Source organism: Mustela lutreola, chromosome 9 (genome assembly GCF_030435805.1).
Source record: "Mustela lutreola isolate mMusLut2 chromosome 9, mMusLut2.pri, whole genome shotgun sequence".
NCBI classification, from domain to species: Eukaryota; Metazoa; Chordata; class Mammalia; order Carnivora; family Mustelidae; genus Mustela; species Mustela lutreola.
In genome coordinates, this window is record NC_081298.1 from 79,806,488 (window position 1) to 79,822,942 (window position 16,455).

At 39.1% G+C, this 16,455-nt stretch overlaps 1 protein-coding gene and 1 non-coding gene across 4 annotated transcripts in view; one reads left to right on the forward strand and one right to left on the reverse strand.

Annotated features, from left to right (window-relative positions):
* Nucleotides 1–16,455, reverse strand: part of EFEMP1 (EGF containing fibulin extracellular matrix protein 1) — a 61,263-nt gene that overhangs the window by 15,013 nt on the left and 29,795 nt on the right. For all 3 annotated transcript variants that reach the window (XM_059187714.1, XM_059187711.1, XM_059187712.1), the window contains exon 5: nucleotides 2,733–2,855. In XM_059187714.1, the coding sequence (XP_059043697.1) occupies nucleotides 2,733–2,855 (123 nt within the window). The remainder of the gene's footprint in view (nucleotides 1–2,732; nucleotides 2,856–16,455) is intronic.
* On the forward strand, nucleotides 15,558–15,664 carry LOC131808682 (U6 spliceosomal RNA). The gene has a single exon (XR_009344891.1). It is a non-coding gene; the product is annotated as a U6 spliceosomal RNA (small nuclear RNA).

Here is a 16,455-nt window from a genome sequence, read left to right on the forward strand (position 1 = left end):
CCTCTGTCCATCCATATGAAATGGCTTCTTCAGTCGCATCTGTCCTTTTTTTCTGCTTTGTAACCATTTTTTCTTTCTCTGTAGCCACTGACACTCCTTCCCATTGTGTTATGTGTTTATTTGCTTCTTATCTGTCTCCCTCACTATAATGCTTGGCAAATAATACCTGTCTCCTCTTTAGGTGAAGGTAGAAAATTTTTTGTCTGTTCACTGCTGTGTGCTTAATACCTGGAACAGGGTCTGGCAGAGTAGGTGCTCAATAAACATCAGTTGAGTGAGTGTAGACTTTATACTAATTAAGACCAATTTTAGCATAGTTCTTCCTACTACCCAGTACTATAGCCAGTTGCCAGTATTGACAGCTAATTTGTATAAATGGTTCCTTTTAACAGTTCCGTGAAGAGCGTGATTCTGTAAAATGTAGGCCTAGCACTTAGAACAGTATCTGGTACACAATCAGCGCTCAGTAAATACTTGATGAATAAATGATGCCTGTCTTCTCAACCAGGGGACATCCAGTGAATCATTGTTATTTTCAAGCACTGTGTTTGGCACTCTAGTTTTATAATGATGATAAATACATACAGTACATATTATTGCATGGAATGATAAGATCAACTGTAGAAAGCTATACAAGGGACAGAAAGCACCTTTCTGCTCAAGGTGTGATCTGCTGATTACTGTTGGTCCATGTACTATTTGGACCAGTCTGCAACAAATAACTACAGAAAATGAGGATATGTGTTTAGGAATAGCCATTTGTGTTACCACAACATTTTTACTGTACTATATAATAGTATTGACCTGCAACAGACTGGAAATTAAAAAAAAAAAAAAAGACTCATTTAGATTTGAGAAGTAGTGAGGTAGAGGAGGGAGTAACTAATCACGGCTGGGTAAATCATGGAAGACTACCCAGAGGAAGTGACCCTGAGCTGGGATTTGGAAACTGAATAGGAGTTTGCCAGGGCTGCATGTTCCTGGTGCTGAAAGATTTTATGTAGAGGCACTAAAGTGTGAAACTGTGTGATGTATGTGGGGAACTATAACTAGTAGACAAGCCTGCAGTGTAATATTCTGGGGGGAGAAAGGTGTTGATACAACAGAGCTGGGCATGAATTTGATGGAAGAAGACCTTAGATGTTCTGTTGATGATGTGGATTTGGTTCCGTGGGTGAGGGGAACAGCAGGGATGCCACATAATTAGATCTGAATTTAAGAACATTTCCTCCTGCTCTATCATATAGGGCTATGGTCATACATTTTACTCCCTTTAATTGCTCCCATAGTAGGTTGAGTTAGTTCTTTTTCTGTACTTTTTACACCCTCAATTGTTTATTTTCCTGACTAATCCATCAGGCAAAACTTTGGTGCCTGTGGTGTTTTCTACACAGTCTTCTCCTAAATCACAGCTTCAGTCACACAAGGCCTGGGCCTTCCTCAGAGGCTGAGCATTCGCTCCAGTACCTGGACAAAGCCCCGTGGTGAGCAGAACTGGGACAGGGCCCATGACGGGCTCAGTGTTGACATTCTTGACATTGACAGTAAACATTCTCAGGCGAAAATTAATGCTAGCTTCCTGTCCCCACACTCTTATCCTCTGTTCCCAAGAGGAAATAAAGACTCCTCACTGATGTATGTTAAAAGGTGGTATGCAAATTGCTATTAATATCATATAGATAGAATTGACACAGGGAGTCAGTAAGAAAGTTTTACTCCTATTGCAGGATGAACCTCTTGACTGAACTTAGAACACATTTACTTTTTACTGTTCACTTCTCATTTGCCAGTCAATCTCCTCACACTGTGTTCTTCCAGTCATTAAAAAATGCACAGAGCAGGGCACCTGGGTGGCTCAGTGGGTTAAAGCCTCTGCTTTCGGCTCGGGTCATGATCCCAGGATCCTGGGATCAAGGCCCGCATTGGGCTCTCTGTTCAGCAGGAAGCCTGCTTCCCCCTCTCTCTCTGCCTGCCTCTCTGCCTACTTGTGATCTCTGTCTGTCAGATAAATAAAATCTTTAAAAAAAAAAAAAATGCACAGAGCATCTACTTGGCAGGCACTTTTCAGGTTCTGGGGAAACAGCAGTGACATAAACCAGACCTGACCCCCGCCCTCAGGTAGCTCAAGTAGAGCTCTCAAGTGGAGGCACATGATGGACTTGGCTTTGCCTTCCCAGGACTGCACCCATGTGCAGCATAATGAGTATTTTGTATGTGTCTGTCAATTCATCACACAATGATAGCACACAGCTCTTCTACCCAGCTCTAAGCACTCCCACGCATGGGCTCCTGAGTATGTAAGTCATTTGTCCAAAGCCTCAACACGAGTCAGGAGTAGAGCTAGGATTTGAACCTCACCATGTGCCCTATAAGCAATGCTGTTTTATGAACCAGTGAATGAAGGTCACATAATCAATGTTGTGGTACTACAGCCTCCAAATAGCTAATTTAAAATTATTTTCTTGGTTGCTTTTGTGGTCCCATTCATACTCCAAATTTTTGTTTTTGCTTAGTCTAACATGTAGGCAACACTTTGATATCCAAAATATGCTCACCCTTTAAAGCTAGCTCTTTGTTGTTAATGTGGAAAATGGACCAGGAGTCAATGAAAGAATAATAAGTTGTTAGCTATCCCTCTCCAAATAAATAGGAATGCTTTGTTCTGAACAACTGAGGTTTAAACAAGTAAGAAGTCTAGAACAGGATCTGGGTTACTGCTCTGCTGTACTTACCTACACACTGCTCTCCTCGCTTCTGGTACCCCGGGAGGCACTGACAGGTGAAGGAGCCTCGTAAATTGATGCACACTTGGTCAGTTCTGCAGTTGTGAGTCCCTGCAGTGCACTCGTCTATATCTGGTAAAGATAGCCAGCACAGAGCTTGAGTTGGTTGTGCAGATGTTACTATTCCTCCATTTAAAAAAACCCAAAGGAGTATAGTTGACACATAAGTGACATTAGTCTCAGGTGTACAAACATAGTGGTTCGACAACTCCATACAATACCTCATACTCACCGCAAGTCTAGCTGCCATCTGTCACCATACAATGATACTATTGCAGTACCATTAACTTACCTTCCCTCTGTTGAATTGTCATCATACTTTTTCTTAAAGAAAGTTTTTACTTTATTCTTAAAACAATACTCTGTAATTTTATTATATTAGACATGTTTAAAATAATAAATGATTTCAAGTGTTCAGAAAAAAATTTCATAGGAGCCATGCTAACATTAGCCATGCCTGCTTTGGCTCACTTCATTTTCAGAAATGAAACTTTTGAGACATAGCTAAAGATAGTGAATTTTCATCTCTTTACGCATCCACCTACCACTGTTCCTGGTAGGTGTGAATCCTTCCCTGAGATGTTTTTATACTTTTATTATAAATCCATCCTTTAGAATATACAGTGTATCCATTAGAATATACAATGTTGTTTTATGTGTTCTAGTGTAAATTGTATAATACTTGCTTTTTCTACCCAGTATACTGCATTTGAGATCATTTATGTTGACATCTCTAAAGATCTGTCCAGATATAAATCAGACTTTAATACTGCGCATTTTCTGTTGCTTTTTTTCTTTCTTTCTTTTTTTTTTTTTTTAACTTTAATTGCAGGGTTGCCTGGGTGACTCAGTTGGTTGAGTCTTGATTTTGGCTCATGTCATGATCTCAGTGTTGTGGGATGAGCCCTGAGTCAGGTTCCACGCTCATTGTATAGTCTCCTTGAGATTCATCCCTCTCCCTCTGCCCCTTCCCCCCATACACTGCCCCCAAACAAAGAAACAAACAAATAAATCTTAAAAAAACCAAAAAACAAAAATCAAAAAAACCCCAACAAAACCCTTTTGGAGTGCCTGAGTGTCTCAGTCCGTTAAACATCTATCTGCCTTTAGCTCAGGTCATGATCCTCAGCTGGGAGCCTGCTCTCCCTCAGTCCCTCTACCCCCCTGCTCATGCTCTCTTTCTCTCTCTCAAATAAATAAAAACAAATAAACATACAAACAAAAAAAGAAAAACCCTTGCATTGCAAATTTCAAGATGCAAAGGATTCAACTTGATCATATTGTTCTAGGAGAGATAGACTGGTGTAGTTTAAAATACAATATTTTCTCCAAGCACTTCATTTCAGTTTAAAAAAGATATTTCCCTAAACCAGTTCTATAATCTACTAAATGTGCCCTAAGGAGTAGGTAGATTATAGTTTTAGAAAAGTAAAATATGCTCAGTCATAATATAATAAATCTGTTATAATGAATTTCTTTGGGTTCAAAATGTGATGTGAATTAGTGCGCGTGCATTCATATTATAGTAATTTATAAGTGAACTTTAATTTTGCCTTCTCAACATTACCTTCGCATTCAATTAACTCTCTCCCATTATGAAGTTAAATAGGTGAGTTAAGAATATGAAAGGCTTATGTGATTTTGGCATTCTTCAACAACTGAAGAGTCTAAGCTTTGTTAAAAAACATCGTCCAATGAAACAAGATGGAATTGGGAGGGAGACAAACCATAAGTGACTCTTAATCTCACAAAACAAACTGAGGGTTGCCGGGGGGAGGGGGGTTGGGAGAAGGGGGTGGGATTATGGACATTGGGGAGGGTATGTGCTTTGGTGAGTGCTGTGAAGTGTGTAAACCTGGTGATTCACAGACCTGTACCCCTGGGGATAAAAATATATGTTTATAAAAAATAAAAAATTAAAACAAAAAAAAAAACAAAAAAAAAACATCGTCAAACTTGGAATTCCTAGATGACAAATTTTGCATGAAAACGAAGAGCCTTAGATCATCACTGTGGCAAACCCAGGGTGGTGCTTTGGAACAGGCAGTGGGCTAACATTCAATACAACAGATGAGCCATCAGTAATTAGAATGTCTTCCTTAATTCCTGCCTTCCCTTAAAGAAACTCAGAGAGTGGTTCCTGCCGTGTTGCCTTTTAAGTCTATTTCCAAGGAGAGCTGTTGCACCAGTGTAAAAATGTAGGAGGTTCCTGTCCTGTCGTAAGAGAGTTGTCCTCAGATATCGGTTTTGAATGATAACAGAGATTCTTTCCAAAAGAAAGAGGGAGGGGAGATGAAAAATACTCAAGGGATGTATGGCCGTTTATTGGATAATACCCTATAAAAGCATCTACTTACTTCACATGATTCTTTGAACGTGGTTTTAAAGTTGTGGTGAACTTTTTGTGTTATTTATTTTTTTTTCATTTTTGCTTTGACATCCATCATCATCATCATCATCACTATTTTCAAATCAGTGATTCTAACTCTGTCCTTTTAAGGTACTGTGCAGAAGTGCCATGATCTTGCTTTGAAATTATCTGCTCTTTTTTTGTGCGTCTTATTATATTCTCATATGCACTTGATGAAAACATTTCTACTGGGGTTTCTTTCAGAGCTTTATGACTCGCTAATGCAGAAATGACAGCAGAATTCCTATTGTTTTATGTCAAGAGCATCTGCCAGCATTTGCAGTGATAACAGCCCTGAGAGATACCGAAATGTGAGATTCAGATGTGGCAAGTTTCCTCAGTCCATGCTGGCAGGAGATCAAGGACTGGGGCTGGCTGCTGCATTTTCTAAGGGAGGGCTCACCAGTGACTGTGGCTTTTCTTTCCGAGACCTCTCTGCAAACCGCCCCCACCCCATTGCATTCCTGATGTCCTACAATTTCCTTCCTACTTTCTTGTTCAGTTCTAAGGCTCTTTGATAAATAGGCTAATATTTCCAGTGGACTTAATATATCATTAAATGGTTTATTTATTTATTTATTTATTTTTAAGGTTTTTTTTTTTTTTTTTTTTTAATTTGACAGACAGAGATCGCGAGTAGATAGAGAGGCAGCCAGAGAGAGTGAGTAGGGAAAGCAGGCTCCTGGCTGAGCAGAGAGCTGGAAGCAGGCTCTATCCCAGGACCCTAGAATCATGACCTGAGCTGAAGGCAGAGGCTTTAACCCACTGAGCCATCCAGGTGCCCCCATATAGGTTTTAAACATAAAACTGTACTACCTGGACCTACCCCTTCTAAGAACCAGGTCCGTTGAACTTCTGAGAAAGATTATCGAATAAAAATATTAGGCGAGTTAAAATAATTCAATAATAAAGAAATACCACTGCCTCCACTACCACTATATTCTTTTCCTTTCTCTATCAAAACAAACAAACAAAACTGCTCTAGGACTCACCACACCTAACATTGACTGGTGATATTTTTAACACACTTTGTATATACTTGGACTCACTTTAATTTTTTAATTCTTTTGGATGAGAAACTTCCTGAAATTCAATAAAACACAATTGCATGAAATCCCCTCCAAGAAATTATTCCAAAGGAGTTGAGTGCAGGCTTTGTCACATATCTTGAGCTGGATCTGCTAGGAAATGAATGGGCTACATTTTCATTTACAACTTCTCCAACTCAAACTGAGACAATTTATCTTCTCCTTTGCTATGAGCAGTTTATCTAATGCTGAAGGACACATCAACAGGATTTCTTTGAACTATCTTCGATTATACCACCAATTCATACCGTTATTTAAATAACACAATTTTATTATTTTAAAAGTTGTACTTTGAGACGCTGTTATTACTTACTCACAGAGCATATGTCATATGAGGCAGTCATGTAAGAATTGTTACACATGTTAAGCTCTCTTACACTTTTTTTTTTTTTTAAAGATTTTATGTCTTAAATAATCTACACTCAACACGCTGTGCTCAAACCCACAACCCTGAGATCAAAAGTAGCTTGTCCCACTGGCTGAGCCAGCCAGATGCCTCACACTTTTCTTTCCTACTTGAGTGCCTTTCTGTTAGTCTTAAACATCAGGAGGTTGACGTGATAAGTCACCAAAACCTACGTCTATGTCAGAGACTCGAAGAATATCCATCCACTTGTGCTGGTGTATCAGAAGACCCGGTTTCCCCAGGTTTTTCATTCTATGAAAGGCCTCTGTGTTGGGAGTATCTTAAATGGCAAAAGCACTGCTTTATTCATAAGGGAAAGGACTCAGGTCAGCCATGATTTTCATGGTAATCTAGGAGAAAGTACTCCAGGAGAGGTGTTTGTTTTTGTTTGTTTGTTTTTGTTTTTGTTTTGTATTTAAACAATCTACAATTTATCATCAAGAGCGAAGCTTACCATGTTCTTAAGCAATTAGTTAACACATTCCCTAGGCTCTGCTTCAAGCTCTTTGAGGATGGTGTCTATGTCTTACTTTTTTCTGTACTCCTGATGCCTAGCCGAGTGCATGAACCATTGTGGGTTTTTAGTAACTGTTCAACAAATGGATGAATAAATAAATGAATGAATCATAATCATTTGCTGGAAATGCCTGGACTTTGAGAGAAGTAGGATCAGTGTTTTATCTTATGGAACTAACCATTTCCAAGGAAGGGCGATGGGCAAGATGTGAGAAACAGCAAAACCAGCAAGATGTCTGCACATGGAAACTGTAGGAAAACAATGATGTTGAGAAGTGCAGAAATGAGGAGGCATAAGGCAGCACTGGAGGCAAGTGGCTGTGGAAGGTTTGCTGCGCCTGGGGAGTTTTGAGCTGCATTTTGAAGAAGGTGGGGAGGCTATTTCTAGGCAGGAGGCAGGCTGCAGTAGAAAACATCTGATGAAAAAACGTGGTCTGCAAGAGAGTTGGGAGTCAGCATGGCTGGAGGGCCTGTGTGTGAGGAGCCCGCCGCCCAGCCTGCTTGAAGGTGCTTCATAAAGTAGGAGCTCAAGTCCAAAGCAAAAATTCAGGACCTTAAAGGTGGGATTGGAATTTGAATTGGACACCACAGGGAGCAGCTCTGAACTATGTAGACACAGCTTAATGTAAACATACCCAAAGAACAAAATAATAGAGTGTGCTTCCTAAAATATCACAACACGTAAATCAACTCACATTTCATCATTCTAATGCATTAAGAATAGCTAAGGGCAGTATTTGGTGATTCCCTCATTTTTCAAAAATGTGCCCACACTCTCCCTCCTAGTGATTTATACTGTTGTGGGTCCCTTTCTTGCTGACTTTGGCACCATCCTTTCTTCAAATAATGCAGTCTGATCTTTGCATGGCTCTCACTCCTAACCTCTTTATCATGCTGACCCCCAGTCTATGGAAATGCTTATTTGGTTTCCTCTCAGAAGTTAATGGAGGCAACTGTGTCCACATCTCTGTGGTGTCCATTAAGTCCCTGCTTAGGCCCTCATTCTCTATGTTTTTGGCTCCTTCCCGTCATTCTGACTCATATTTCCCAAACCCCTGACTCATGCTGCTTTCTCTCTCTTATGCAACATTTTAATCTCTGCAATGTTCTTTTTCATAATTTGATAACTTACCACGACATGGACATTCAGTATGTTTTCATGGACGAATGTTTTCTGTACCTTAAATGCTCTAGGTGACCATGTAGACTTTGCTGTTTTAGGTTTAAAGAATAATTCAGAACTACTTTTCAAATAATACACCACTGACAAGGGATGAGAACATACTGAAATAGGAGGAAGGGACTAAAGTGATTTTGCATCTGTCACTGTCCAGGTGATCTTGGAACACGGCATCAAGTCTTTTTCTCTATTCCCCCATCTGTAAAATAGGCTATCCATTCTTACTGATGCACAGATTTTTTTTTTAAATTCAGAGTCTTGAAAATATATCTTTTTGGTTCCAGATTGTACACTTTTATAGTAAAGCAGCCACACCTTTCCTAGTTCGGTGAGGAGCACTGTGCATGCTTTGTGAGTATTACTTGATGGCTCTGTCCTTTGAGCTCCTGTGGTTAAAGCAAAGGCAGTGGTTAAATTCAAGTTGCTGTTTCTTCATCTGTATGGATTTATAATCTTATATCTTCGGCAACCATATTAATTTAACCTCATAAATGGGGTAAAGGTAGAAAAAAGGGGTCAGGGATTCATGTTTGCTGTGTGAAGGAGCTACTTTATTCCTAGCCCCTTCCCTTCTGTTCCCTTCCCTCTCCCCATCTTTCCTTCTCACTTTCTCTCTCTCTCTTTCTTTCTTACTATCTTTTCTCTCCTCTCTCCTTCCTTCCTCCCTCCCCCATCTCTCTTTTTTTCTCTCACATTCTTAACAATTTAGATAGAGACCTATCCGCTCAAAATGATTGATCCTCATCCTTTCTAGGGACAGAACAATAAGTTAGTTCCCAGCACTTTTTTTACTTTATAAAACTTTTTGAATGAAAGGAACTCATTGGGTAAGGCTCTTCTTGTTATTTTGGGTCTTTGTTTTATTTTTCGGTATAATCTTGCAAAGTAGGAGCTATCTCAATAAGTGCTGAGAGCATTGCTGTTTTACTACTTCCTCATCCATTCATGGCTCTTAGTAATCATAATCGGAGGATTTAAGACAGCGAATTATATGGCTTAAGCTTTGACTAGGAAGGAGGTGTGGATATTTTATATAACTTCATACACAAATCTATTAAAATTCTAAAATTAGCTGGGATAAAAATAGATATTAGCAATAAACATCTATTATTTGATTAGAAAATCTGATCTGTGATCCTCTGATTTAATCCTGATGACAGCTTTGTGGAATAAGTGGTCGCATCATGCACAATTTATGGAAGAGAGAGGCAGGAGGAAATCACTGAAACGAAGAATCATGAGGTGACCTACCCACAATCACACAGAGTAGCAATTCAAATGACAGATTTCCATTTTGCCCCTAAGTTTAGGTCTCCGTAAAGACTTATTTCCTAAGAGCTCTGAATAGCAGACCTTTAATTGTAGTTTTATGTATGTATATATATTTAATTTTTCCTAGAAGAAAAGAGAGGGTCCTTCATCGGTAGTGCCTTGATTCCTCCCTTGTGTCTTTCTTCCACATTAGAATAACATTCGCAGATCTCCAAGTCTTCTGTTTCCCTCCCCAGTCCTTAGCCAATTATCAACAATTTTTGTCAAAGACTTTCTATTTCCCTTGCTGCTTCTTTCATAGTACTGGAATCAGATTTATCTGGGCTAAATGCCCAGTTCTAGTTAGCTTTTCACCCTTCTGAAATTAACAGCTAGAATTCACCCAAGCTAAGCAGTTCTAGTGGAGAAAATAAATACTGATATTAAGTAACAAAAGAGAACTGTCTTCATCTATGGCCAGCAGTAGATTTATAGTTCTAGATTCTTATCTGTTCTGGCAAAAAGGACTGTTAATAATTTGGTGTGCTTTAAATGATAAACAAAAATATCACCAAAATCAACAAACATCAGCCTCCCTGATAGTTCATTTCTTTGTTTTATAGAGTGGTGAATCCAGTGCCCTGGAAGTCCCTGTCCCTGCACTGCGTTCTCTCAGAACCTTGAAACATGCTGCTCTCGTATGGAAAAATCATGCGACATGTACTTGGAGTTTCTTTTCCAGCAATGATGATTGATTTGCACTGCAGATCGACCTTTTCTCACCCAGTCTCCTTTGTGGCTAGTGGTGTTCATTTGCAAGACGATGGGATGAGGTTACACATACAGCTCATGAACAAGGGGGAGAAAACCAAGTGGCACACAAGGTCAGTTCAACTTGTGACTCATCTTTACTACACACCGACCAAAGGCACCAATTGCTCATAGGCTAAAACAGGATCAGCAAGGAAACAAAGGCCTTAATTATTCCTCAGCCCTTTTTGCACACTGGCAAAGTGAAGCTTAATGCTTTCAGAATCTTCAGGAAAAACATTTTCTACTGATAAATGATTGCTAATCGTTAAGAGTGTTCTCTGGCATCTTTGTGAATGTGTCATTCCCAGCTAAACTTCCTTTTTTACTTCTTTTTTTTTTTTTTTTTTTTAATTTTATTTATTTGAGAGAGAGAGAGAGAGAGAGAGCAAGAGAGAGATGGAAAGGATGAGTGGGGGTGGGGCAGAGGGAGAAGCCGACTCCTTGCAGAGCAGGACCCTGGGATCATGACCCAAGCTGAAGGCAGTCGCTTGACCAACTGAGCCACACAGGTACCCCCTTTTTTTACTTCTTAAACTTAATTATCCATTACAAATATGTTTGGGGAAAGGCGACCTTGGTATTTGGAGTGATATTATAACCAGTCATCAACCACAACCTTGTGGAGGTAGGACTGTATTTTGAAACAAGTAGCGTCATTAATCTTTGCTTAAAGATTGAATTAAAGATGGTCTGTGTGAAAGTTGAAGCCGAGTCTACACGAGCTGGGGACCAGCTTCCAAACTGATGGCCTTCACAGGAATTATGATCCCATCTTATTACGGGAGACCTCTGAACTGACAGTTAGTTTCTGGTGCCTTACACCTCTTTGCCTTATTCCTCCCAACCACCTTCCATCCCCAGCTCCAGATCAAACCCCTGGAGAGTGATGAACTGAATGGACACTACATTCAGTGGAGTCCACCAGGCCCTGCCTAAGCACTGGGACTTGATTTCTGGCCCCCTCCCTGAGCCTTGCAGCCAGATTAGTCAGTCTCCCTAGCCCAAAGCACACACATTCTTGGCTTACTCTTTCAGGCCAATCATCGCTTGAGGTCGCACAAGCCCCTGGCTATGGCAATGCCAATTATAACAAGCATAGCTTGGTGACCTCCTAATTGTATGAAACCAATTACATTATACTTGTTGTTCATTCAACAATAAACAGCTTTTGTGCCCATTAAATTGGGGCCCACTACTAAATTTGCTGAGTGTAATTTGGCAATACTTCTCCAAATCATTAACTGCTTAAGGCTTTTTTAAATAAAGCATATCTTTGTGCTTCTTGCCTTCAGAGCATGTTACCTCCTTGTGTATATTTTCCTACCCATTTCATTACATCTTACTTATGATGTTTCTGCACAATGTTTCCCCATATGCCTCAGGGCCCTTATGTTTTCTGAATTCCAAATGAAGCTGAGGTAGGATGAAGGAGGGGTGGAACTCACCAAACTTGCACTAAATTCCTTTCTCTCTCTTTTATTCTTTCTCTTTTTGATTCAAAATTCCAGCACAATGAAAAGCAATGAAAGGATAAATATGTGAGTAAATCTAAATGAATACGGACTGTATAAAACAAGAATAGGAAGGTCTTTTGGGATTTATAAAATATTTATAATTAAAATACATGAGAATAGTAAGTTGGCAGGGAGAAAATAGAGTTTAAGTACTTGGCGGTCCTTGCATCATTAGGGAAGAGGTAAAACTACTAATTTATTTTAGACTTTGATAAATCAAGGGTGCATGTTAAGTAGCCCCTAGGGGGAAAAACCCTAAGGGAATAGTAAAAGCCGAAAAATACAAATCTAATATGGGGGAGAAAGGAATAATATAAACTGGTCCATTATTTTAGAGAGAAGGCAAGAGAGGAAAGAAAAGGAAACTAAAATATGCAGAACAAATAGAAGACAAATAGTAAAATGTCAGTTTAAACCTAATCATAGCAATAGTTGCATTAATGTAAACAGATTAAATACTCTTGCTAAAACCCAAAATTCTCAGATTGATTACAAAAACAAAACCCAAATATGCTGTTTCAGGAGAAACAATGTAAGGATGGAAAGAAAAGATAGGTTAAAGAAAAAAAGATTACTATGCCAACACTAATCAAAAGAAAGTTGGCTTTGTAATATCAGTATCAGACAAAGTTGACCTTAAGGGAAAAAAAAAGGATTACTAGAGAATAAAAAATACTATGTAACGATAAAAGTTTTGGTTTACCAAGGAAATATAGAAATTCAGAATTTAACTACAGTTAATCACACAGCCTCCATACAGACAAAGCACAGACAGGCAAAACTAAAGGGAAAATGAATACATGCAATTACACTAAGAAATTTTAACATACCTCTCTTGGTAACCAAATGAAATAACGTATTTTCAGAAATGAATAGAAAATATGAATAACATGATTAAAAACTCCGAACTACTTGACATAATATAGAACACTGTATAGAATATATAACATATTCGAGGACTGAGAGAATGTTAAAAGAAAATGATTATATGCTAGCCTTAAGGAAAGTCTATAAATACATTTCAAAAATTATAATATACAGATTTTTGTTCCCTCACTCCACTGCATATATGATGGAAATGACAATGACAATGACAATGACAAAACTAGAAAAATCCCCTTCTTTCAGAAAAGAGGACCTACACTTCCAAACAACCAATGGTACAAGGAAGATAAAACTGAAATTTGAGACGTTAAACTGAATGAAATGAAAATATCCTGTATGAAACCTTGTGGGGAAAAAATGCCAGCCCTTAAGAAGGAGTAGAGCCCCTCCTACCCTCTTTACATCTCCTCTTTGTCCCCACTCTATTCAATTTACAATGAAGATTTTCAATTTTCTGAGATTTGTATCTGAGATAGTCGAAAGTGAACTTGAGGGATTTGAAGGGCCAATTAGATAAGAAAGAAAAAGTCTTGAACTTGTCTTTTCTTTTTTTTTTTTTAAAGATTTTATTTATTTATTTATTTTACGGAGAGAAATCACAAGTCGATGGAGAGGCAGGCAGAGAGAGAGAGAGAGAGGGAAGCAGGCTCCCTGCTGAGCAGAGAGCCCAATACGGGGCTCGATCCCAGGACCCTGAGATCATGACCTGAGCCCAAGGCAGCGGCTTAACCCACTGAGCCACCCAGGCGCCCCTGAACTTGTCTTTTCAAAGGCAGAACTAGAATAAATGGGTAGAAATTTAAGGAACGCAGATTTTAGATTGGGGTTAAGAGAAGAATATGGTCATTGGACTCTTTAATATATTAGGAAGTAGTGAGGTGCCTATGACCAGAAATACACAAATGGTGTGCTGTGGATCTCAGTAGCAGGTGGCGATTTGACCAGTCATCTGTGTTGAAAAATGATGCTAAGGTGCTGCATGCGAATATGGCTGAATGTTAATTTCTGAAACTGGATGATGCATGTTCAATGTTCATTGTATTGTACATTGAATTCTGAGTTTGAAAATGTTATTTAAGGGAGCCTGGGTAGCTCAGTTGGTTAAGCATCTGCCTTTGGCTCAGGTCATGATCTGAGGGTCTTGGATCATCTGACGGTCATGGGCTCAGCGTCTTGGGATCAAATCCCACATTGGGTTCCCTGCTCTGCAGGGAGCCTGCTTCTCCTTCTGCCTCTCTCTCTTTATCTCTCATGAATAAATAAAGTCTTAAAAAAAGAGAAAGAAAATATTAATTAAAAAGTTGAAAAACAGGGCACCTGGGTAGTGCCTAGTTGGTTAAACTTCGGACTCTTGGTTTTGGCTCAAGTCATGATCTCAGGATTCTGAGATCAAGCTCCGCGTCTCGCTCTGTTTGGAGCCTGCTTGTCCCTCTCCCTCTGCCCCTCCCCCAGTCTCCCTCTGTCGAATAAATAAATAAAGCTTTTAAAAAACAATTGAAAAACAGGGGTGCCTGGAAGGCTCAGTCAGTTAAGCGCCTGCCTTTGGCTCAGGTCATGATCTTAGTGTCCTGAAATCAAGCCCTACATCATCAGGCTCCCTGCTCAGTGGAAAGTCTGTGTCTTCCTCTCACTCTCCCTCTGTGTTCTCTTTCTCTCAAATAAATAAATTAAGTCTTAAAAAATTGAAAAACAGTTGCTGTCTCCACCCAAATAGAGAAGGTTGTAAGGATTCAACAAAATGAATGAATATCTCTACATTCTCTCATTTGACACATGATGCACATACATATATCTTTGTACTGTTGTGATGTTTACTTTTATACCTTCATAATTTATCCTCTAACATCTGAAAACCTTGCTTTATGATAAAGTATAGCAAGGGAAGATCTTACCTTAAGTGGTTATTTATTTTATCCCTCTTCCTTGAGCAACGTGGCAGTTAAAAACTAGACTTCTTATTCCTTGTTCTGTATGAATGATTTTTTTCAGGAAGGAAGACTCTGTAGCTTTCATCATATTAAGGCATAAGGTTATTCAGTGACTAAAATGTTAAATTTGAACAACTATCAGCTTGTGTCCAAATCTTTCATATACCATTTTTTTAAAAAGATTTTATTTATTTATTTGACAGACAGAGATCACAAGTAGGCAGAGAAGCAGGCAGAGGGAGAGGAGGAAGCAGACTCCCTGCTGAGCAGAGAGCCCGATGTGGGGCTCGATCCCAGGACCCTGGGATCATGACCTGAGCCGAAGGCAGAGGCTTTAACCCACTGAGCCACCCAGGCACTCCCTTTCATATACCATTAAACCAAGAGAGATTTAACTTTTGGTTTTGTCTCAAATGGACACTATGGTTGCCATTTTCCCCAAGTTATTCATTAATTTGCATGCATATTTGAATTTAGTTTGCTGATAAATTGTGTTTGACATATGTAGGCTATGGGATATCCCCCATCCGTCTATATTAAAACACTTTCAGTGTTGTGAGGTAATACCATTCAAATAAGTCCTCTGAGTTCAAGGAGTACCTAAAGGCAATAGGGAACTAAAGAAAATACTGTTCAATGAAACTATTGACCCTGTGAGTGTTTCAATCCTAAAGATTTCTCAAGCTAACATATAAAATAGTCTTTCATTTTTAAATGAATTGGGGGGCATTTTACCTTATATTTCCATCAGAGGCAAAATTATGTTTGGACTCGACATTCTCTGTGCTCGCTTCAGCAGCACATGTACTAGAATTGGAATGATACAGAGAAGATTAATATGGCCCCTGCATAAGGATGGCTCTCAAATTCGTGGACTGTATATTCTCTGAGATCTCTTTCAGTTTTCAAAATCTGAAATTAAAGCTCATTTTACTGAATTCCTGAATGCTGTTGTAAAAAATTGCTCATTTTCCAGCTCTTACCTCTTCTTCCCTCTCTACCTTAAAATACTGGATCCTGGGAAACCTGAAAAACATCCTCATGCCTTTTGGGGACCATGATCATATGTCTCTATTTCTTCTTCCCTTCTTTTTCTTTTTAAAAAGATTTTATTTATTTATTTGATGGAGAGAGACACAGTGAGAGAGGAAACCCAAGGAGGAGGAGTGGGAGAGGGAGAAGCAGGCCCCCTGCCAAGCAGGACCCTGGGATCATGACTGGAGCCCAGGGCAGATGCTTAATGACTGAGCCACACAGGCACCACTTCTTTTTCATTTTTCAGCAGTGGTTTCTGATCTGTAGAATCAAAAGAGGATCTAAAAATGGACCAATCTTTCAGGATTAAATGGCTCTGTTAGGAGAGTGTGATGAATAGAAAGTTCTCTTCAGTGTTTAAATGCACTACTATGTACCTGCAAAGTTACACACTTTCAGGAATTTAGAGTTGCTTAAAGCCTGTTTGGCAGCATAAACTAGAAAAAAAATCTCATGGGGAAACATGCCCTGTACACATGTTTCTATGTCTGTAGAATACAAAGGAAGATGGACCTTTGCCAATTATACAGTTGATACATTAAAGGTAAATGCTAAGTCTTTAAGGAGATTTCTTAGCATGCATAAACATAGAAGAAAAAAAAGACTATGTTCTTAGATCTGATATATGTGTGTGTGTGTGTGTGTG